The sequence below is a fragment of the Acanthopagrus latus genome, chromosome 15 (assembly GCF_904848185.1).
Source record: "Acanthopagrus latus isolate v.2019 chromosome 15, fAcaLat1.1, whole genome shotgun sequence".
Taxonomy (NCBI): Eukaryota; Metazoa; Chordata; class Actinopteri; order Spariformes; family Sparidae; genus Acanthopagrus; species Acanthopagrus latus.
In genome coordinates this window covers 1633846-1657768 of record NC_051053.1, presented here as the reverse complement: position 1 = coordinate 1657768, position 23923 = coordinate 1633846, and the positions used below count along the sequence as shown (strand labels likewise).

General features: G+C 41.1%; 1 protein-coding gene across 21 annotated transcripts in view; it reads right to left on the bottom strand.

Annotated features, from left to right (window-relative positions):
• Positions 1 to 23923, bottom strand: part of col13a1 (collagen, type XIII, alpha 1) — a 127558-nt gene that overhangs the window by 9860 nt on the left and 93775 nt on the right. For 16 of the 21 annotated variants that reach the window (XM_037123572.1, XM_037123570.1, XM_037123588.1 and 13 more), the window contains 16 exons: positions 23837 to 23872; positions 23682 to 23738; positions 23564 to 23587; positions 23428 to 23472; positions 22774 to 22818; positions 22477 to 22611; positions 17197 to 17268; positions 16945 to 16986; positions 16703 to 16753; positions 15480 to 15506; positions 15210 to 15296; positions 12967 to 13002; positions 11166 to 11219; positions 10921 to 10974; positions 9333 to 9368; positions 3508 to 3881 (listed from right to left, as the gene is read on the bottom strand). In XM_037123572.1, coding sequence (XP_036979467.1) covers positions 3687 to 3881; positions 9333 to 9368; positions 10921 to 10974; positions 11166 to 11219; positions 12967 to 13002; positions 15210 to 15296; positions 15480 to 15506; positions 16703 to 16753; positions 16945 to 16986; positions 17197 to 17268; positions 22477 to 22611; positions 22774 to 22818; positions 23428 to 23472; positions 23564 to 23587; positions 23682 to 23738; positions 23837 to 23872 — 996 coding nt within the window. In that variant the 3' untranslated portion in view covers positions 3508 to 3686. Of the gene's footprint in view, positions 1 to 3; positions 43 to 3507; positions 3882 to 4736; positions 4824 to 9332; positions 9369 to 10920; positions 10975 to 11165; positions 11220 to 12966; positions 13003 to 15209; positions 15297 to 15479; positions 15507 to 16702; positions 16754 to 16944; positions 16987 to 17196; positions 17269 to 22476; positions 22612 to 22773; positions 22819 to 23427; positions 23473 to 23563; positions 23588 to 23681; positions 23739 to 23836; positions 23873 to 23923 lie in introns of those variants that run through there. The other 5 variants (XM_037123575.1, XM_037123580.1, XM_037123592.1 and 2 more) reach the window with 4 other exon arrangements.

Genomic DNA, 23923 nt, shown 5'->3' with positions numbered 1-23923 from the left:
TACTTTATTCCAACATCCTGGGACAGGTAAACCATCATCTCCCTGGAAACAGAAAAAAAACAAACGTAAAGTTAAGAATACTGTACACTGGCAAACACGAGCAATATTATCATGCAAACATACAGGGCATACAAAGTATTTTACAATTACATAAATAGGAAAAGAGTTGAACTTAGTTTCATAGAGTAGCAATATGTGGGAGTTATCTTGGCAAAGGAGGCCATAAACAATACGATTAGCAGGCTCTATATGGAGTCCTATCGAGCCTGGTTGGCTGGGGTGACTCCTGAGGCAGCTGACGGGTACCGGCAGGCCGAGCATGCGGCAGTGCAGGCGGTTGTGGAAGCACAAATTCCGGTCTGGGAAAAAGTTCAGGGAGGCCATGGAAGAGAACTACTGGTCGGCCTCAAAGAAATTCTGGCAAACCATCTAGCACCTTAGGAAGGGGAAGCAGTCCTCCAACAACACTGTTTACAGTGGAGGTGGGAAGCTGTTGACCTCAACTGGGGACACTGTTGGGCGGTGGAAGGAATACTTTGAGGATTTCCTCAATCCCACTGACACGCCTTCCATAGAGGAAGCAGAGGCTGGGGACTCACAGGTTGATTCATCCATCACTCGAACCGAAGTCACTGAGGTAGCTCCTCAGTGACTTTGTGTGTTCCAACTATCGGGGGATCACACTCCTCAGCCTCACTAGGAAAGTCTTTTCCAGGGTACTGGAGAGGAGAATTCAGCCTATAGTCGAACCTTGGATTCAGGAGGAACAATGCGGTTTTCATCCTGGCCGTTGAACACTGGACCAGCTCTATACCCTTTGCAGGGTGCTCGAGGGTTCATGGGAGTTTTCCCAACCAGTCTACATGTGTTTTGTAGATTTGGAGAAGGCGTTTGTCAATGTCCCTCGTGGCATTCTGTGGGAGGTGCTACGGGAGTACAGGGTCGGAGGCCCTCTGCTAAGGGCTGTATGGTCCCTGTACGACCGGAGCAGGAGCTTAGTTCGCATTGCTGGCAGTAAGTCAGACCTGTTCCCAGTGCACGTTGGACTCCGGCAGTACTGCCCTTTTTATTACCGGTTCTGTTCATTAATTTCATGGACAGAATTTCTAGGTGCAGCCACGGGCCAGAGGAGGTCTGGGTTGGGAGCCACTGGATCTCATCTCTGCTTTTCGCAAATGATGTTGTCTTGCTGGCGGGACCTCGAGCAAGGACCTCCAGCATGTCCTGGGGCAGGTTGCAGCCAAGTGTGAAGCAAGTCCGACGCCATGGTTCTCGACCGGAAAAAGGTGGCTTGCTCCCTCCGAGTTGGGGGAGAGCTCCTGTCTCAAGAGGAGGAGTTTAAGTATTTTGGGGTCTTGTTCACAAGTGAGGAAAGGATGTAGCGGGAGACTGACAGGCAGATCAGTGCAGTGGCCACAGTAATGCAGTCATTGTATCGGTCTGTCGTGGTGAAGAAAGAGCTAGGCCGAAAGGCGAAGGTATCGATTATGGCACTCAGCTGGCCAGGGAACGCCTTGGGATCCTCTCGGAAGAGCTAGAGGAAGTGTCCAGGGAGAGGGAATTCTGGGTGTCCCTGCTCAGACAGCTGCCCCCGCAACCCGGCCCTGGATAAGTGGAAGGAGATGGATGGAAGATGGACAAAGGCTCTATATGTAGAGATCTTGTTACGATGCAGCAGTGTTGGATTTGGCAGTAGATTTGTAGACAGAGATTGCTTCATGACACATTAGTTGTACTTTATGCTACACAGCAGGAGGAGAGCACTGTTCCTCCAATGCTGTCTGAAGTTTTACTGTTCGTGGGAAAGGCAAACTGTGAAAAGTTTAATAGCCTAATTGGAAATCACTTTTAACATGTTTATCCCTGTCTTTGAAGACAAAGGTATCTTCAAATGGTGTTTTAGGAGACTCTTCTGTCCTTAACAGGTTGTCAATTTTGTGCTAACAATATTTTCAAACATTATTTTATTTGTTTTATTGATTATGCCAAGGTTTCATGATTTGATTCCAAAAGACATGTTGTTCATGTGCTAAAATTTGAAGACATAGTCTTAAATAAAAGAGACCCTTTCGTACCAGCTTTATGAACGCTGATGAAAGTACCTTTCAATAGTGACTCGAACCATGTAAAATCCACATTTCACAAACTCTGGAGATGTCCTGGATATTGACTGTATGTAACCTGATTCATGTTGGGCCAATAAGCAGATCAAGGTATTTTTGTGGGAAAATCAATACCAATACTTTACCAAACCAAAGCAGTTATTAACAACTCCTTATAGTGCCTGGAACTTACATTTGATCATACAAAGTTATTCCCATAGCAGGCAGAGAGCAGTAGAGACAAAAGCAGTAACCAAAACTGATCAGCTTCACACAGCAGTAATTTTCCTCTGACGTCACATTCAGGGAGGGAAAATCTGTGTTCCAGGTTTACAAACATGGGGAACTGACAAATGATTATCATTTCACTGATCCCTGCTTGATCACCAACTGAAAGACATGGATTAGAGGAAATCTGGAAGGATATTGTAACACATTTCAAAGTAAAACAACACATTTACTAGCATGTTGCTTCCTTTAGACTATAGCTATGTACTGTAAGTGATCAACCTAGATAACATTATCATGTCATGTCATGTCATGTCATGTCATTGTCCGAACCGCTTATCCCTTTCCATGGGGTTGCGGGGTGTTGCTGCTGGAGCCAATCCCAGCCTTGTCTCAGGGTGAGGGCAGGGTACTCCCTGGATAAGTCGCCAGCTCATCACAGGGCCCTCACTACTGAGCAATGTGGGGTTCAGTATCTCGCTCAAGGACACTTCGACATGCAGCTCAACTCTGCCGGGATTTGAACCAGTGACCTTCCGATCACTAGTCGACCTGCTCTACCCGCTGAGCTACAGCCGCCCTAACATTATCATTTAAAAAATAATAATAAAAATACACATACATCTTGGAATGATTTGTTTAAAGCTTCAAGTGAAAAGCAGTGGATGTGAATATATGGTAATGTTTGCTAGGAGGTACTTGAATGCTAACAGTAGCTTATGGGTTATCAAAAAAGTCTTTTGAAATATGGCCCAGTATCCATCCATCACTAGCCATCATCTTTTTGGTTGCTGATCAACTGGAAAGCAATTAAATTATAACAGAAATTCTGTAAAAACAGCAGCATAAATATTGCAGTATTTGAGCTTCACATGCTGAGTGTGGCATCAGAGGACAATGGTAATGGTGTGGATATGGTCTTTAGGTAACCTTTTTAAAATAACAACGCTGCATCAATACTTTCCCTGAAAATACCAGAAATCTGGCTGGCTTTGTCAAATACATGAAACTGTTCTTCGAAACCTGTGGTATTCTGATGCCTTTAGGATGGAAAACAATGGTGCTACATGCAGGAGATGATGTAGTACAAAAGAGACTATCAAGACAGGCTCTAGTATGGTTTAGCATAACAGTTTCAAGGCTTTAAATTTAAGATTAATTCTGGTTATGTTATTGCTGGTATTACTAACAGTCATTGATCAGCATGTAAGCTAAAACATAGAAAGCTTTTTCATCTGTGAAGGAAAGGCAGAATTAAAACAGGTTTTCGTGTTCAGATGAAAGATTTGTTCATGTTAGTTCAAATAGAGGTCAGTTGAAAAGGTTGGCTAGGTAAATAAACTACAGTAAATAGATTTAAACTTCAATGAAAACATGCAATTTTGTAGTGCAATGTCTGAATGCATGGTTAGGGCTGTGGTTAGATATTAATAGAGGCATGCTAGGAGAAAGGAAGGGAAAGAGAGAGCATACCACAGGGCAAGGGGCATCCAGCCCATCCAGGCCTGGCAAGCCTGGTTCACCTTTCTCCCCTTTAAAGCCTCGGAAACCCTGTTTGTGAAATCAACCATTGAAAAACCAGTTTTGCAGCTTATATTCAGCAGAGGAGAGTTTGTTCTCCACTGCTTGAAGAGAGGAGGATCTCCACTTGTGTCCAATGGAAGACTGGATGCAGGTTTCCTTAACATGCAGGCAGCCTGGGACTGATAGGAACTGGGCTCACTGAAGTGAGCTTTCAGGTGCAGAATGGGACAGGGAATTGTTTTGATAATGGGTCAGATTTAGAGTTCTGCTGTCAACCCAAACCAAAAAAACTATTGGGTTTCAAAACAGGTTTGTGCTATTGTTCTGTGTAATATTGGGCTACGCTCAGGTCAAGTCTGGGTTTGTGTCATTGCGCTTTGGTTTCGATTATCTCCAACCTGCCCTCGTTCTGTGTTCCTGAACATGTAGGGCAGATTTGCAGAGCTGAAAGATGGAGGCTGAAATCGAGACATCATACTTATGTGTTGACAGTCATCAGCATTGGTTACTTGGTTCCTGTCTATCTAATGGAAAAAAGAGGTTCCTCAGGCAGTGTTGTGGTCTGTGGTCCATTCAAGTCATTTTTTCATCTGATGAATCTATTTCATTGTTTTACTACAACCTTTTCTATGGAAATTGTTTTTAATGGACCAAATCATCAAATTAGTGTCTTATCAAGTCAGTCACATTTGCCTCTATGAATGACAGGTTGCAGTGGACCCTTGAACCAAACCCTCCCTGAGGTTGATTAGAACCACTGAATTCCAAGAGCCAAAAGGAAGCTGACTACTGAAAATAACTCTTCAGAAAAACTGAAGCTCTAGGTTGCAGATAGTGCTCCTTCCCTTTGCCTCTTGGTTACACATCGGACTACTGACATACCAACGGACAAGGGGCATCTAATCCAGGTGCTCCTTGGTCTCCCTTATCCCCTTTGGCCCCCCTGTTGCCTTTCTTGCCCCTCTCTCCCTGCAAACAACAGTGTATTAAAAGACAAACTTTAGACCTCCTCATTAATCCACACGTGAAGCAAATGTTTTTCTGATTTTTCAGGTTTCATCTGTCAGGTTTTCAAAAATAAATGTACTTTAGACAAGATAAGAAAAATTAATTGTTTAATTCACTGATGTGTTCGGTGTGACTTGTGCTAATTTCAAAAGATGATATGATTTTGTCATGTCATTTAGTAAAAAGAAAAGGCAAGTTGATGGAGTTAGGGAAGAGAGATTAAAGCCAGTGCTGTTGGTGAGCAGGTTTCATCCAAGCTTTTATCAATGACCTCCTGCCGAGACAGTAAATCTTGGAAGACTTGCAAATGAGAGGGCTGATACATGAACACAAATATTGTGTGATGCGATTATCTCCTGAACAGTGAGAAAAAAAAAAACATTGTTGTGAAGTGGAAGAAGGAACATTTGGCCAGGCCACTATTTTAGTTGAATCATCCATACAACTGCATTAAAAGATCTGAATGCAACTACAGGGGCCATTGAGCATTGTCTTAATATATCAAAATGCTCAGAGAAGATAAATGGATTGACAAATCACTGGCTTGTGACATGACAGACTGCAGTTCGTTTTCTTGCTTTCTACAATCGGTTGTGGTTTCTTAATCAACAATCCCGTAATCTTATTAAAAAAGCTTAGGCGACCTGTCAACACATCCCCACCTGAGCTGTTATTACTTATGGTTCTAGTATTGGAACGCAGCACCCATGTTGTGTAATTAGCTCATCAGTGTGCCTCATCTGTGCACCCCGGGGCATGTAGGTCTTAAAATGAGGTGCTTTGTTGGCACATTGCAATTTTGAGGCAGTAGAAAATGATTATGCTATTGACCAACAAAAAGCTGGTCTAAAGTCAAGGTAAATAACTGCAGGTAATTAATAACTTTGTTAGCTAATACACTTTTAATCAAAATGATCATTTGTATGGTCCAGTTAGGTCAATCCAAAGACTTCGATTAGGGACTCCTGCTCCGTATCGGCAGTTGAACTGAGTTGTTAGTTTTGATATAAATGTGTCAGACACAGGCTCATCGGACATTTAAAGTGAATGGGAGATTATACTGACTGGTTTAATTTGTTACACTGAAAACACAGTCGTGAATAATTACAAGACAAAACATATGTTGTCACTTACTTTTCACCCAAATGAACTAACACAAGATTTGAAGGTGCCCTAAATGTGCTTGGGCCATGCACATTAGACCATGCATCATAGATGGATTAATTAGGGCCCACCATCTCTGGAATATTAAACCTCTTGACCTTGAGTTGACTGCGAGCCTGACAGGGTTACAGAACCACTAAATCTGGAGTACTTTGTAAGACTTAATTCTAGTTGTATTCCCTTTAAGGGGTAATGCTAGACCAGCAGCTTAATCAAAGTACAAATAGAGAATCTGATCACCAAGAAGGCTGTAAGGGATCAACTAAAGAAATGACATCATGATGAGAACAATAGGAGGCTGTCTGACACAGAGGTCTCCCAGTGCTGCCTTAGCATCACCATCTCATATTTTAGACTTTCAACAGCTTTAAGGTTTTTGTGACTGAAATGTAAAAGTCCAGCTGTGATAGTTGCTAGCTGCAGAGGCTCATATTGAGAGATGATGTGGGTTCATGCAGTCACTGTATGTGACATGAAATGTATCTTTGTATAATCTGACTGCATGAGCTTTCAATAGTTTGCCCGGTTGGTGGTCTTGAAATGATTTGCAAAGAACTGATTACATGTTGGCAGTTTCAGACTTTTCACTTTAAGAAACTTAAACTGTCTTAAACATGATTGTCTTAAAAACATGCAACATTTTTTATGTTCAAAATGTAACATACATGTTCACAGTGATGGGAGAGCACTGCTTGCCAATTTAGTTTATAGGTCAGGGGGTCAGGGGTTGGAGGGGGTACATGAGGGCTTGTATGGAAGAGGTATTGTTAAGTAGGAGTAGGAGAAGTAAAGAGGAGGTGTAAGAAAAGGAAGATTAACCCAGGACTACATTAGAATGCAGGAGGAAGAGGAAGAGCAGGAGGCCAAGGATTGTGAGAGGGAGAGAGGGCAACCCTGGCAATAAAAACAGCCATGGGCCACAGAGCAAAGTGGAGGGAAGTAAAAGGGGATAGGAAGACCTGCGGAAACAAAGGAAGACAGGACAAAGAGTAAAAACACCAACACTATAACATAGCTTTGTCTTCAACACCTTCAACTGGTCAGTCACATTCAATTATTTTGATCAGAGGCTGATTTGTTCACCAGTTGAATATGTTGAAAGACCTTATGAAATATGAAAACTTAAAAAGAAGGGAGTGGAGATATTAAAAGAGTCACATGTTAATGGGAAGGAAACATTCTCTTAGAGGGAGGGTATGTGGGCATTGGAAACAGATTCTCTATTACACTGGAACCTGCAGATGAAATATAGTCTATTGTTTTGTAGGGCTGTTTTGATTTTCGGTGTCAACTAAAGGAATTGTTTAACATTTTTAGAAATAAATTGCTTGGTTTATTTCAAAGTGTAAGATTATGGATATCAATCTCATTTTTATGGAAGCCTATTGCTGCCACAATAATAACGCTTGTTTTTCTCTCCTTGTTTGCCAGCAATAAGCTTCTGTACCTTTTGTGTGGAGAGTTCAGAACTGGATTTAGGATGTGGTAAGCCTAGCTTAGCATAAAAACTGGAAACAATGGGAAACAGCAAGCCTGGCTCTGTCCAATGTAAAAAAAAAAAAAGAAGAAGAAGAAAGCAGTTTATCCATTCGCCCAGTGCTTCACAGTATAGACAGTGAGCTACTATTATTGTTCGCTGTATAGGAAAAATGATACCAAACTTGACTCACAGTGATGACTAAACCTAAAGGAATAAAGGAAACTAAAGGAACTAAAGGAATACAGACACAGGCTGACTGTGCAGCAATTCAACATCCCCTGCAAACTGGAGTTTGTTCATTTCTGTATATAGCTTAAACAATGTTTATGAAAAGTGTTTATTAGTGAATTTAAGACTTTTGACATGACAGGCCTAGCTGCTTACCCCCATTTTAAGCTTTATGTCAAGCAAAGCTTGACTCAAGCTCTGTACTTAAACCTACAATATCTGATTCTTTTGTCAATGTTGGTGTGCAAAAAAGCATTGACACAACACTGACATGGTGGACATGGTGAGTTCATTTGTGTTATTTGTGTTAAACCATAAATCAGTCCACAGTTGTTTCATTCAGCCACGACTGCCATTTCATGAAACATGGTCTGCTGTTTGTGTTCTGTGCCCTCATAGAGCTACCAGTGTTGCTCCGACAGTGTTTATTTGCAACAGCACTCTGGATTTACAAATGGTTGTGTTTGGGCCAGAGTGCATTGGAGTGACTCTTTAGTTACACACCCATTATCATCTTTTAAATTGATATGGTGAACATGTGAATGAACAGTGTCCTGTTTATACATCCAGCAGATACAGAACACCATTAGCTTTCATCTGAAGTCATGCTTCTGGTGATGAGTTCAACTCTACTTTTAGCTCTCCACCAACTACTAAGAGAAATATCTTTCTTTTCTTTTTTCATCAGCTGGTTGCTGACCTTGTCTGTCTGCTGTTTGATGCTGGACAAGTAGTGTACAGTGGGTTTAAGAACTTTTTTATTTATTTTTTTTATAAGAAAAAGCTGCCTGCTGCTCCTGCTACTGGAAACTTGGCTATGAGGGCAGGCACACTGAAGCAACAATAAAGTGTATGTGTTGTCTCTGTAGAGCTGAGAGGAATTTGATAGTTCTCAGTGGAGCAACAACTTTCACACCTTACACATATTGATTTGGCTTGTTGTTATAAAAGTATTGATAACAACTGTTTGAAGGCACAGACATGAGATTGATATCCATCTCAGTTTCAAAAGGAAACCACATTATGATGTGACCGACAAGACAATCTGTGCTCCTGAAGGCTGTCTCCAAAATCAACATATACATCTGTTTTTCTTTGACACAACAATGATTGATGTGTTTTGATGGGTTAAAGTCCACTCTAATAAGCATCTATGACACTCGGTTTCAAAACAAAGCCACTGCAAAAACAAATACATTAGCCTCAGAAAGGCATAGGACATTATTCAGAATCTTAAAAAAACAAATCAAAGCAAACTATCTGACTCATCTGGCTTTCTTTTCATGCATGACATCAAAGAGAGTGTCTGATTTATTCATATGCAGCTCTTTAATACTCATCTCCTCCTTGAGAGCTTCTCTGAAGTCACAGCTCTCTTCAGGTGACCTATTGTGGATGCAAATACTAGCCTGCGTTGTTGTTATATGAATCATGAAGACTGAGACAGGTTTTAGTTCAATCTCTGAATTTAATGAGTAAAAGCATATATGTGACCTGGTCTGTGTGTAATCAACAAATTAAACCTGTCTACTTGCCAGAATTATGTCCTTGGTCTTGCTAACTTTAAAACTAGTAAAACATTGTAATTAGTATCTTACCCGGTTCCCTTTGAGCCCTTGAGGTCCTACTAAACCCTGCAAGAAGAAATGAAAAAGAACAATGGTGTACTTGTTTATCTCACTTTGGGAAATATGCTCATTTAACACCAAAGTCATGTTCAAATTGACATTAGCAAAACAAAAGCACCTTAATTCAGATCACTTGGGCTGTAAAAAACGTAATAAAACAAGTGTTTCCAGGTGAATTATTGTTTTCCAGGTGAATTTTTTTTTTCAAACTTATTTTCCATCTGTGAGAAGTGAAGAAAAGGTTTGGCAGGTGAATGGACGCTTTCAGTCATGCAGCCTCTTGTGACCAAAACAAAAACCTGATCCTAAATCAAAATGATCCTGGCAATTTTTTTTCTTACACATCCTGAGCTCTACGACAATAGTGAACGGTGACAGGACAGGATGGGACAGGACCAGATGCTCCCCTGTAGACAAGTGTAGGAATATGAAAGTGCAAAGGTCCCCATGACCAGGAGCCTTGATCAGCCCTGAGGTGGGCATCAGAGATAAGCTACAGGAAGGAGCCCACACCAGAGGTTCGGAGCTGACTCAACTATACATTGTCATCTAAATACAGAGAGACCATCATGTCCACTTTAGCTGACATCAGCAAACTTAAATAACACACATAAGAGTTATTTCATAGGGGGTGTGAGGCAGACCCATCCTTCTTTTCTCCCATTGGATAGATGCACCTTTAATCTATCAAAGTGACCAATTAAGAGAAGTAGGCGGGTATGGAAAATAGACTCTAAAAAGGTCCCCACAACAGAGAAAGGTGGGTGGTCACTTGTAGATTTCCTAAGATTGAAGGCTCTATAGGATTTCTGATAGGGCAGAGGGCAAAGTGTTTTGACATTACTTTGCCATAGATTTGAGACCACCAGAGAGCGGCTGCCTCTGATTCAGACGCTGGCTTGAGATCTGTTTTAATAAAGATTGCTCTATCATTCCACCCAGCCTTGCCTCCGCAGAATTCTTTTATCAACATACTACACACCGACACCACTGATGAAGACAGTCCAGAAACTACACACCCTTTTCACCTTTTTTCCATCTTTTGGTTCATTATAGACAGAGGACATTTATTTATTTTTTGTTATGGGGCTTCCATAAGTAAAACACTCTCCATGTCAGGCTTTGGAGCTACTGGGTGCAACATGTTTCTCGTAGGATGAGTGAAATGACAAGCAGACATCAGCGGAGAGTAACCATGAGAACACATGAGGTTGGCATGCATGCTGCTGTCACAGACAATGAACTATAATCCTTATCCCCAAAGTACTTTGGTTTACTTTCTGTCTGATCGATCTGATTAATCTTAATCTAAAACCACAAGAAACCAACATGGCTGACGACAACACCATGCTTCACTTTTCCAAATCAGACAAACATAAACAATCGTAATTCTTCTGGTTTTCATTATATTCCATTTGATAAAAACAGTTAATTTAATAACACTCTGGTTAAGAAACACTCTGGTTAAGTGTTCTCCATATTTATAATCATGCAGCTGTCGATGAAGAGGAAATGCTCGCTGCTGGGTTGAATGTTAAAAATTGAATTGCAGACTTACAGGGATGCCTTGAGGCCCAGTTGGTCCTGGTAATCCTGCATCTCCCTTTTCACCCTGAAATGATGACATCAATTCCAGTTCAAGTCTATATCCTTCTGATACTATATATTTTAGAATAAGAACAGAAACTCACTCACACACTCACTCACTCACGCACGCACGCACGCACGCACGCACGCACGCACGCACGCACGCACGCACACACACACACACACACACACACACACACACATTCAGACACTCACTCTCTCTCCCTTTGGTCCCGCTGGCCCTGGCACACCTGCTGGTCCTATTAGACCCTTTAAAATAGAAAAGAGAGAATAAAACAAGTACCTGATGGCAGATTCAAACAGAATCATTTTTGAGAAAATATGATCATTAAATACTTCAAATCAGTAAATCAACAAGCCTTATGGTGGTTATGATATGTCACACAAGATAATTTCTTGGACCATTTTGACCTTCCTTTGAATTAATTTGGAGCATCATGACATAAGTTTCTGTCCTGTCATTAACACACCAAGCTTGTTGAACTACTGTCCAAACTGTTAAAAGGAGGGAAAATGAATCAGATGTCAACAGCTGCAGTTCTCTGTCCAAGCAGCAGTCAGGCTTGGAGAGGAAGACCTTGCATCTCAGGCATATCCAGTATGTACAGGGCTGTGTGGAGTGCACCGTATGGAATGTCAACATGCAGTATGGGCATCCCTGCATGCTACTGTTGGACAGTTCTTAGCAATGACAACCCTTTACTGATACAGGCTCAGGAGGCAGGAAACTGTTGAGGCAGGACTGAGGACTGAGGAGTAAACCTGTCACAGTATGTGGCCCCAGGTGGTGTGATAGATAATAAACTATTACAATATGACTATTAGTCTAATGGTAATGAAATGCCTTCAACTATAAATCCAGGGTGGCCATGGATTCTCATGTTTGGGCTGTCAATTATTATTGAAATATTGACATTCATTGCATAAACGTAACAAGAGTCAGTCTGTTCTGCTGTGCCAGTTTTTTTTTTTTTTTTTTTTTTTTTTTTTACCTTTATTTGTTTTACTTTCTACTTTTGAGTTCTTTGCTGATGACCTCATTAACTTTCAATTGGGGTACAGGATTTATTTCCCACCGTCTTTGAAATTGCAGGATAGGCGAAGTTATGTGGTGGTGAGTGAGCACAAAAGGGAATGTTGTGCCTTGGCAAAGGCATGCACTCTACTGAGTGCCATTTATTTATTATTATTATTTTATTTATTTATTAAGTTATCCATACAAACACAGCACCCACCCTCTCAAACTTCCCTACGATGGCCAGTAAATACAAGAAAAACATGACAGCCCTAGAGCCAGTGTTTGGTTTGTCCAGTCTAGGCTGCTGTAGATACATGGTGGTGCAACATGGTGGACTGTGTTAAAGAGGACTGCTCCCACTGCAGATATCACAGGCTCATTCTAAAGTAACAAAAACACATCCATTCTTCAATGACAACATATTTATGAATATTAAATCCCACTTCTCCCACAATAGCCTGCAATTTTTAGGTCAATACTGTTCTATCCATTTGAAAGTTTAAAACATTTTATGATGAGATATGTGTGAGTGTGACATTCTTCAATAAGCCAGTATTGGTTGATTGGTCGACTAGGCCTGAACAGACAGTACTAACAGGGTGTCTTCTTTGCTTAATTTGGAAGTTAGACTTTAAAAAAATTTTGTTCAAGACACACTTGGGTGATGACATTTGGTCATTATCTGACATATTATAAACTATGGGGACATAAGAGTGATACATGTGCTGTGTTTGTCATGTTTTAAAGTAGTCTCTTAATGCCATTACATCCTCAGAACCCAACCCCAAACAGGCCTGTCCTCACAGAGCTGCTTCAGGTAGAAGAAGAGACAGGACAGGCATGGGAAGCAGAAAAGCGAGTAGACATGACAAGCAGACAAGGCAGACAATTAGCAAGCTATAGCAGATGGGTGGAGTAGGAAGAGGAGGAAGAGGAGGAGAAGGGAGAGGGGACCGGAGCTGGACTTGCACCACTCACCACTGGACCCGGTCTGCCGTCTAACCCATGAGCCCCCTGTGTAGTGTGTACATAGTTAGAGAGCAGAGATGATGGTGGGAGGAAGATGGGGGTGGGGTGGGGTAGTGAGGAGAGGTAGGGATGGGGAGGTGGGGGCTGAGTGAAGCTGTGACTCAAGTGACATATATCCCTCTATATTCAGACGATGACAAGTGAGGGGTGATAAAGTGGTGGAGGTGGAGGTAAAATGAGTGACAGTAATTGTGAGTAACTTCTACTAGTCATGTAGATGATGACTTCAAGTCTACAGCCATGTTATCTTCATAGCGGTGCTAGTTTGACCGTTTTCACACTTTGTTACTGTCATCATACTCAGCTCTTTTTAGAGGGTAAGTCTGGTGTTTTTCTGTATGTTATTGTCAACAAATCCCTTGATAAGACCAACTCCACTGATGTGTTGGTCTATCTCCAATAATGGCAGACTGTTCTACTCTGTGGCTCTCAGCCCTCAGCCCACTGGTTATTACTGAAGAAATAAACAAAAAACAGCTGTTTCACATAGTTTCATCTATAGCGGTTCAAAAAATGAATAAAACAGCCTCTCTCTGCTGCTCACACAGGAGGAAAAAGTGCATGTATGTGGGATATTTTCAGCCGTGGATGGATCCACATTAGGTTAGGTGAGAATGTTTGTGGTACACATCATTTGTGCTCATTGTAATTTAGGAATATGTCAGCCAATGCAACAGTATGGCTCACTGATGTGTTTTGGCCAACAATGGAGCTTTGTGTCACAGAGGGAGAAGATATGTCACACACTAGGATGTTGGATCAGGTCATTTCAAAGGATTTGTTGGCAATAAAAAAACATGAAGAATAGCAGCAGACTTTAAGGGAAGGATTTAATCGTCACTTTAAGGTCTGACTGAGACACTCCTCATCAACAAACAAGTGCATCAGTCATTGTATTATTGTACCAACACAAAAGCAACGTGATCAATAGCTACACATATATGGAGTAGTTACCCTGCAATTTGTGGTGTAACACCATCGAGTGATTCATGTGATTACCTAGAGTAGTTTTACCCTAGCCATCCTCATTCTGTAAACCTTGGTCCTTTGAAGGTATTTCGAAGCTTAAGAGACAAACTCGTGAGTATATACAGTGTCATAGAAGTCAAGGGTTTTACCTGGGGGTGACTCTATAGAACCATATTCACATTTTCCTCTCACTCAGGTTCAGAAGCTTGAATGCTGTGATAATGTCATGCTGCTCTCTTCTAGGCCGAATGTTGAATGAATGTAGGTAATCTGACAAATTGTTCTGATTTAATCACTTTCTAACTGATCAGTGACCCCAAAGACCCTGGGTAGAGAAAATCTGGAAGGATATCATCAACATATTTGATAACCCATTAGTCATTGTTACACAATAACTTACGTCATTAGTGTTATAGCATTGCACTGTATGATAGCAAAGGCGTGAATTGATTCAAAAATATCAACACACACCTTGGACACATTTATAAGGCCGGAAGGGAAACACTCTGAATGTATTCAAAAGGTAAGGTTAATTAGAAAATGGTTGAATTCTAACTATCGCTAATGGGTTCAAATACTGAATGTGGACATACCTTGAAATATGGACCTTGTCCCTCTGGATTTCACACTCCATTTTATTTATGGCTGCTGATCAATCAGGAGTGTAGAAATCATGACAAATTATACAGATTCCCTACATTAATGGGACTTTAAATGTAGAACACTGCAGTTCGACACTTGAGCTTCCCACCCCAAGGGTGACCTGAGAGGAAAATGACCGGCTTGCTAATATGGTCTATGCAGTGTAAATAAATGATTTTTGAATATGAGTGTAAACCAAGAATAAAGGAGCATAACACCATTTTGACAATTAGCCTATGAAAGAAAATACTGTTTTCAAAAGAAAAAATGTTTGGATTTGGAGTGCTATGTGAATTATTTATTCCTCCTGACACAATGCATAATTTTAACAGGATTATGATGACATTAATGCAACATCTGAGACAAGAAACATCAGTCAGTGGCAGCTGCCAAAACTTAGGTTAAGGAGTACAGGTTTTCAAAGCTAATATTGTGTAATGCTAACATTTCTGTACTGAAGCAGTTATTAAAAAAACAAAAATAATCAAGGTTGTGTTAGAATACTCGACAACAGGATAAAACACAAAAAGAAGATAGAAGACAAACATTTCTGAAACAAACAGGAAGTCTGGAGTACTTACAGGGAGTCCAAGATGGCCCCTGTCTCCCTTGTCACCCTTCTGGCCTGTCGCTCCCTTTTCTCCTCTGATGCCTATGCCTGGCTCTCCCTAAAGACAGAGTAATAAACAATTGCATTCTAACATTTTCATACACAGAATGGCTGTGATATATATATATATATATATATATATATATATATATATATATATATATATATATATATATAGAGAGAGAGAGAGAGAGAGAGAGAGAGAGATGGTGGATATCATTTTCAGGAAATATTATCTTACCTTTGGCCCTGAAGATCCTTGAGATCCCTGGATGAAACAAAAAAGTGGGATTAATGACCTATATAGACAAGTTTGGTATGTTTGAGCCACAGGAGTAGGGCATCAGTTAAAGGTGTAAGTTGTAAGACATGGCCAGAATTTAAAGGTAGTGTCGAAACACCAGGGGACAGGATATCATAACTAATTTGTTCAGATAGCCGTGAAGGTAAGCAGACTATTAGCTGACAGGAGTCTGTCTGAACTGTGGTACAGGTTCACAGAGGGAGTCATCACAGGCAACTGAGCTCAGATAAAAAAATTGAACATGGCTGGACAGCAGCAACAGCAGCAACTGAACACAGCCTCTTAGAGTGATGGAGGTCAGTTTGAAGACCGGAGGTACAGTCATGTCATGTCATTGCCCGAACCGCTTATCCCTTTCCATGGGGTTGCGGGGTGTTGCTGCTGGAGCCAATCCCAGCCTTGCAGGGTGCTCCCTGGATAAGTCGCAATGTGGGGTTCAGTATCTCGCTCAAGGACACTTCGACATGCAGCTCAGCCCTGCCCGGAGCTGGGATTTGAACCAGCAACCTTCCGATCACTAGTCGACCTGCTCTACCCGCTGAGCTACATCCGGAGGTACAGTACGGAGGGGATTTACCAGGACAGACATGGCAGGCGAGAACATGAGAGAGGTGAAGTGGGACAGGGAAAGAGGCGAACATCAGCAAAAGTAAAAAAACCTGCATGTATAGCTGGGATATTTTACATTTTGATTTAGGATTTATTTCAACCATACCACATGTGGTTTTTTGATTGTAGAGCGAAGAAAACAGACTGTTTTACTATTTTGGTAAGTAGCAAAGCAAATCTTATTTCTGTAAGAAATATACAACTTGAAGTTGTTCAATTGCTTTGGATGCAGATATCAAAATTTGTTTCGATAGTTTCTGTATGAAGGGCCACACATACTGAGGGTTCTTGCTGATTTTACCTTATTAGACCTCTTCTTAGATCTTATCACTTATCATCTATCCTATAGTTTGACATTTAAAACCTCTACAGTTCTTGCTCATTAGTTAAGTTTGGAGACATCCTGTAATTCTAAACATAAATCTGTCGTGCTTCAACCTGAGCTGAGGCTTAATCAGCCAAATGAACTGAAAACCTTTTGGTGGTGTGTGAGAACTTTTGGCATGAGGTAGTTTTTAGATTCAGGATTTAGGATAGCTTTTTTGACTCACTGCTGGGCCAACCGGTCCTGGAGGTCCTGGAGGCCCTGGAGGACCATAGAGCTAAATACAGACACACACACACACACACACACACACACACACACACACACACACACACACACACACACACACACACACACACACAGACAGACAGGTTTTTAATTCAGACAATATTACTCATAAAACATTTTGTGCTCTCATTTCTGATTAGGGGCACTCATCAGACCTTGGGGCTAATGGCTAACCCTTACCATTTCTGACCTTCCTCCTTCTCCGGATTCACCTTTAGGACCCTGTGACAATATGTGTCAAAGACAAGGAAGGACACATCACTGACAATATATTCCCTCATTAAACAGATTATTAAGTGAAAGAAACATTGAAGCAGCACAACCATTTACACATAGCACTGAAGGTGAATACAAAATGCATTGAACTGTTCCCCTTTGCAATGTCAGACACTGCATCCAAAGAGTTGCCGCCTGAGGGCCACCATTGCGTACCATTGCACCAGGTAATCCAATAGGGCCAGGGGCCCCTGTATCCCCCTTTTCACCCGTAGGGCCATCTAAACCCTACAGAACAAGGAAGGGGAGATAAAACATCACAATAACAGGGATTTTTGATCTTCATGTTAGAGTCAACGCATTAAAGACAAATTAGAAAGTTTGGTTTTGATCCAATCTTTGTATTCTTTGCACCAATCAGCAGCAGGGGCACTTTCTTCTTTTTACTATTTGAAATTAAAATCTAAATCTAAAATCTAATTAAAATCTAAAAAAAAAATGTTGCTTTTTGTTTCGCTGCCTTTAAATCAACTATGAAACCATTTAATTTTCAGAGCTGTTGAAGCAGTCCATGTTGAGCAAAGACCATCATTTTTATGTGCCCTGCATGTTTTCATTTTATGCTGTGATCTGTTTTCAGGGCCTATCACCTAAACTCCGTTTATGCCCTTGTGTAGTACGCATTTTGTGTTTTACTTGTGTTGGGAGGTAAGTCTCAGTCTTAGCCTCTACTTCTGTGGCTAACTCCAAACGTGAAGTATACACCTACTGCTATTTAGACACTAACCATTATCCAGCCTCCACCTCCAGCAACTGGTGATGTGGTCCATTCTATACCAGGGCTAATCAAAGAAGAATGCCAGGAAGTTAGCATCACCTGGTTCCCTCCTCAAAAGCCCTGATTTTCAGTTGGATATTGGGTTGGATTGAAGTTTATTATACTAAAAAAATAATCTTCACAGATGAACTCTTAATGATTTTGGAAGCGTAACTGAAATGTTAGGCTATAAACAAAGGAGATGCATGACTCCAAAATAACCACTAAGTATCTTACTACACAATTACAATACAGGTTTTCTATAAACTGACCAATGTACAAGATGTAAAGTCAGGGATAGAATAGTTTGTCACTAAAGTGGACCTGTAACCAAAAACTAATAAAAACCTACAGACTTTGAGATGAGGGAACTTGAGGTGCAAAGATTCTGACTGATTTTTGGATCTTTTCTGTGGCACTCTATTGGAGCACAATGTTTCAAATTCCTTTCTCTGATGAGAAAAGTAAATAAATACATTCATAAACATTATAAAGTCACGTGTGTGCCCAATTTTACACATTAAAAATTAAACTAACACCCTAATAGTGCTAATATACATAATGATTAATTCTGCTTGTGATACTTGCTTATGTTTAGATTTCTAAACTCTGTGTAGACTTTAAGTTGCAAATTTCATTTATCGTTGCGTTGATTAGCTATTCTATCAATTATAATACACATTACTCACTACTTAAATGCACGATCTAAGGACGTGATGGGACCATACAGTAAGGGTCCTGGATGACATTACTAATAATAAAAACTTAGCATCTAACTTGTTACTCAAGAGCATTCCTTAAAAGTGCCATATTATGAAATACACATTTTCTCTGGTCTCTACATATATAAGCTGGTCCTCCCTCAGCCTGCCAACTCCCAGAATCAGGAAAACAAGCGATTCCTGCATGGTCTCTGCAGCCCACCCACTGGTAACACGGCGCTCCTACAGGCTGTTCAGAATCTGCTCCTTTCGTTACGTAACAAATGGAGTCATTATCATTGGCCGACCTCCTCTGCGCGATGATAGGAGATATCCGAGAGGGGGGCGTTCATCCCCGAGGTCAAGTTCGGTGTGTCCAGCAGTGAGACAGCAGTGTTTCACAATGTCGTCACTCAGAGTTAGACACGCAAATAGTTCTGTTGTTGGTTGTAAAAATCAATATCAGTGTCTATATTCTGTCTCAGCTACAGAACAACAGAAGAGACAGTGACAACATGCCAGCTGCAGGTTGTGTTAGCTTGTGTGTGTGTGCTAATCACTTCACATCGGACTGCTTCAGTAACGAGGGTCAGTACAAAGCTGGCTTTGCCTCTAAACTGACCCTCATAAAAGGATCAGTCCCAACCATACTGGACCCAGCAACTGCACCCGAGCCACAGGTAAGTGTTGCCACGGTTTGATTGTATTTACAGTTGCCTACGAGTCTGCTGAAGCCAGCTGGAAATTGGCTAACTAGCTAGCTCCACTTCAGCCACTATGGAATGGAGTTTGAAGCGAGTTTAATGTTAACTAGAACTGCAAGCAGTTATGAACGGGGGCCAAGCCCCCCCGCGCAACTCAGACTGGATGACTTGAGGAACAGTTGACTAAGTTTGATGTTGAAAGCATTTAGTTTGACCGAAATATGAAGCAATATGTGTTTTTTAGCTAGCAAAAAAGATTGTTTGAAGTGCCAAAATGCTTGTGACAACTTTTCATCAGAAACATCTGGAGATTCTATGTGTAAAGTTTCAGGCAGATGGTGGTTAAATCGTAGGGGGAGTTGGAACAAGTAGCTTTTTTATATGTGGCGATTTAGCGAACAAAATGTGCAGCAGAAGTGGGCGTGTCCTATGTCAGAAAACCCAGCTCTATTCAGAGAACATATGGATATAAGGTTTGGGAATGTGCTATTTAAAATGTTACAGGCAAAAACGTGATTGCATCCATTATAGCACCACCAAGTAGAGTACATGTGCAAATTCTGGTATGGAAGAACTGTGTCCTATTCTAGCTGTAACATATAAATTTCAAAGCTCTCAACATAATAGTTTGGCTGAAATTAATGTTTGTTGTTTATCTTGTAATAAGCCACGCCCACATTGACCAGTCATGACCATATTCAACATATGGTGTCAGGATTGGTCCTACATCATACCAACTAAATTTCATCAAAATCGGTGTAGCCGAGACATATGAACTTCCCATATTTTTAGCGCTCCCTAGTGGCCAAAATTTGTCAAATTCATCTCATCCCTTCCCAGTGTCATGGCAACCAAGGATCTCAAATTTGGTGTTAATAGCATTTGGTTTGACCGAGATATCAAACAGTTTACATTTTTATAGCTAGCTACAGAAATTTGTTTGTCAATAATTTGCACATTTTTTGACCAAGCAAAATTCTTTTGATTACTTTAGCTCAGTGGATACAGTTTTTTGTGTCTGAGGTACGTGCAGGTGTCTGGACCAACCCTCCAAACCAACTCTCCTGCAGCAGCACTTTTAGTGGGAGAAAAATACAAATCTTTACAATTACAATAGGGTTCCTAGCACCGCTGGTCCTAGGAAACACGTCTGCTTGCATCCCATATCGATACAGAGGACTAAAAGTATTTACTATAGGCTATTGAAGTTAGGGTTAGGGTTATCTACGGCAAAAAGTGACAAATTATAGTCCTAATAATTGCATGAGTGCTTGAAGTATAGACGTATGTCATTGCAAACAGCAGATGCATGGATTAAAGCAAAAATAAAATCTTTTGCTGTAACCAAGTCATATTCCCAATTTGTAATTTGTGAAACATGTTACAGTGCACGTTACTTGACCCGTGCTAAAAAAATAAGGTAAGATTTACAGCCTCACCCCACACCATGTTCTCTAATGCAGACATCAAGTTTAAATATTGGACCCACAGTGTTTTACAGGATGACCTGAACAGCTGTTCTATTCACACTTAAAATGTTTTTTTGTCTTTTCAATGTAATTTTCAATCTATGAAATCAAACTGAGCCTTTTTTTAGCCAAACTTCTCTTAAGTTTTACTCTTTTAATAATCAACCATCTACAGAACTTTGCAGTACGCTATTTTTCTACTTCTTCTTCTCATCATCATCATCATTATCATTAATTATTACTGTTATTAATAATAATATTGTTTTAAGTGAGCATCTTATCATTTAACAGAAGAATACATCATACCAACAGAAACTTTTGTAGCCTTGTCAGTGTGATGGCGAGTTATCACCTTTCTGTCATCACTAACATACTGTTAATAATCACAGAAGCTCTGAGGCTTTACATTTGTTCTATATGTTATAATACAAGATTTCAGCATTGAGCTACAATCAGGTTACATTCGTGGTTTTGTACAGTCAAACTAACCAAAAACTTCTTATTGATCAATATAAAGTTTCAGGGCGTTCCTGTAACCATGGTAACTCACGGTGCCGGAGGGGAGGGAGAGACGCTGAATGAAGCCGTTTACACAGATACACTGCAGACAAAGTCCAGATTATAGTTGTTCCTTCACACATGTAGCACACAACAGGAGACTCTCCGTGTCAGACGAGTTCTCACGTGTTGACTAAACTCAAAAACTAATTGATAACGCAGCAGCGCGATGAGTCCTTGCTAGCTAAGCAGCTAAACTTTAGAGCCGCTCCGTGTTTAGATCCCGCCCTGTGTGGGTCACTACACTGTCATTGGTCAGGCGCGCACACACTGTTACGATACCATTGGCTGTAGAGTGTGACAATCTGTCAGTGCACATCACTCAACACTTGCTCTGATCTATGTTGATCTCATAAGTCGCCTCTGTGAAGTTTGAATGATGGAAATCCGTCGTAGCGACAGAGAACTTTAATCTATGCAGGCAGCGCTACTTGCCTCACACACACACACACACACACACACAATTAGCAGATGGCACTGCCCCTCACACAGGCTTCAAATCCTGAAATATATATAAAAAAAAAAACTGTTACTCACTATTGTTGTCCTATTGCTGTCATAGAAAATGCCACATTTCTAAATGCTAACTGCTACTGGCGCACCCGCGCACTGACACGGCCGCAAATTTTATTCATAATATTTGTGAATTGCAGTATGCATTATTACTTTATTAGAAGCTATACAATGGCAAGATAATAACAAAGGACATGTTTTAAACAAATATTTATTAGACAAAATTAAAAAAATAAAAAAAACTTGCCAAAAAGACTGGGGAGCACCGTTCCCCTGCACCCCCCCACTACTACACCCCTGGTTAACTCAATGGCCATTTTTAGACAGGACAGCAAGCTGCCAATTTGCTCGTCCTTTTGGCAGCTCGGTCCGCAGTTTTAGACAGAGGGCGGCAAATTGGGAGTCTGTTTTGGTCTGCTGTTTTGGTTCACGTCACGTCACATGTTTACGCCTACCTCAGTGGTGGCTTCTGGAAAAGGAGGAATATTACGCCTCAGTTTTAGAAAGACAGGTGAGCATGGAGCAAATGTGCTGCCTTTTCGATCTAAAAAGGGCTAATGTCACTTGTTGGGTCTCTTCTAATCCAACAAGTCTCTAACTAGATGATAAGAGTGCAGCTAGGAAAACCAAGGCCTTCCCTCTGGATAATGACAGAGGTTGGATTGTGTGGTCAGGAACCCCAGGCTGGGATGTGATGTGGTGTTGTGTGGTGTGTGCTTAACACAGTCACTCACAGGTGATCCAGATGGACCAATGTCTCCCTTGTCTCCCTTGGGTCCTGGGAAGCCCATGACACCACCCTCCCCTCTGGGACCTTCAGGACCAGCTGGACCCGCAGGACCAGGCTCTCCAGGCTTCCCTCTCGGTCCCTGAAAACACATGATGTCTTCATTTTCCTGAGGGAAGCTATGGTATATTTTACATTAAATCTACAATGGGGAGCTTTGATCATTACTCCTGCACAGATTTCTCAATATACATTGATGTAACAATCAAAGTGACTGTCTGGGGCACTAATAACTAAGTATTACCTTCTCCCCGTCCAGTCCTGGTGCACCTGGTAGACCCACTTCTCCCTGAGGACACACCAAGGCTGAATTACCATGAGGAAAAACAGACAACAGCACCAGAGTTCGTCCGGGGTCTCCAGTTCACTGTATGTAAGTTAATTTCTAGTACTTTCATTAATTGCAAATTTGTTGGTGGCCTTTCAGTACAAAATCAACCCTGTGTTCAAACACTAATGGAAACAGCGGAAATACTGAATGCACGATACAAAGTAATAAAAGTGTTTGCATGTACTTGTTTGACCAACATTTCATGGGGGATGTCACAAGGTGAACCAGGGTCAATGTTTTTGCCAGTGCTTTGGGCAACCAATCAACCAATCAATCTGTTTATCTGTCTTGATTTGTATTGTGCCAATTCAAGTCATCTCATGACACTTTACCGACTGATCTGGTCTAGACCATACTCCTTGATAAATGTATTTACAGAAATCCAATATTTCTCCCATGAACACGCACTTGGCGATAGTGGTGAGAAAAAACTGCCCTTCAACAGGCTGAAACCTCGGACTCAAAGGAGGGAGGCCACCTGCCTTGACCAGTCCTTGTTGGGATTACGATGGGTCAAATTTGGCCAGGGGATTGCACCCTGCAGCCATGTTCTAAAATATCTCCTACCTTGACACCAGGGAGTCCTGGAGGTCCAGGTAATCCAGGTGGGCCCTAGGAGGAGAAGAGATGATTTAATTTGAATGAATCTTTGTGCATGAGTGATGTGTTTGTATGTGCCAAAAAAACTGTAGAAATTACTGACCATTGGGGGTATGTTGCGGATATCCTGTAAAGGAATATTAACAGTTAACAATAGTCTTTATTTTATTCCCTAATTGTTCTACATGTAAGAAAACTGCAGCTCAGTAACAATGACATACATTTTCATTGTTGTGGATTTCAGCTTTTCCTGGCTCCCCAGTTGGGCCTGGTGGACCCTATAAGGAGAAAAAGAACATTTGTTATCCTTATCATCAATAATGATGCTATGCATGTGTGTCAACATCAGCACCATGTTGTTAAGAGTCTGACTTACTCTCGGTCCAGTTGGGCCTTCGGGGCCTGCATCCCCCTGAGGGTTAAATGAAGATAAGACACTCAGATTCTCTTTGCACACTCTCAT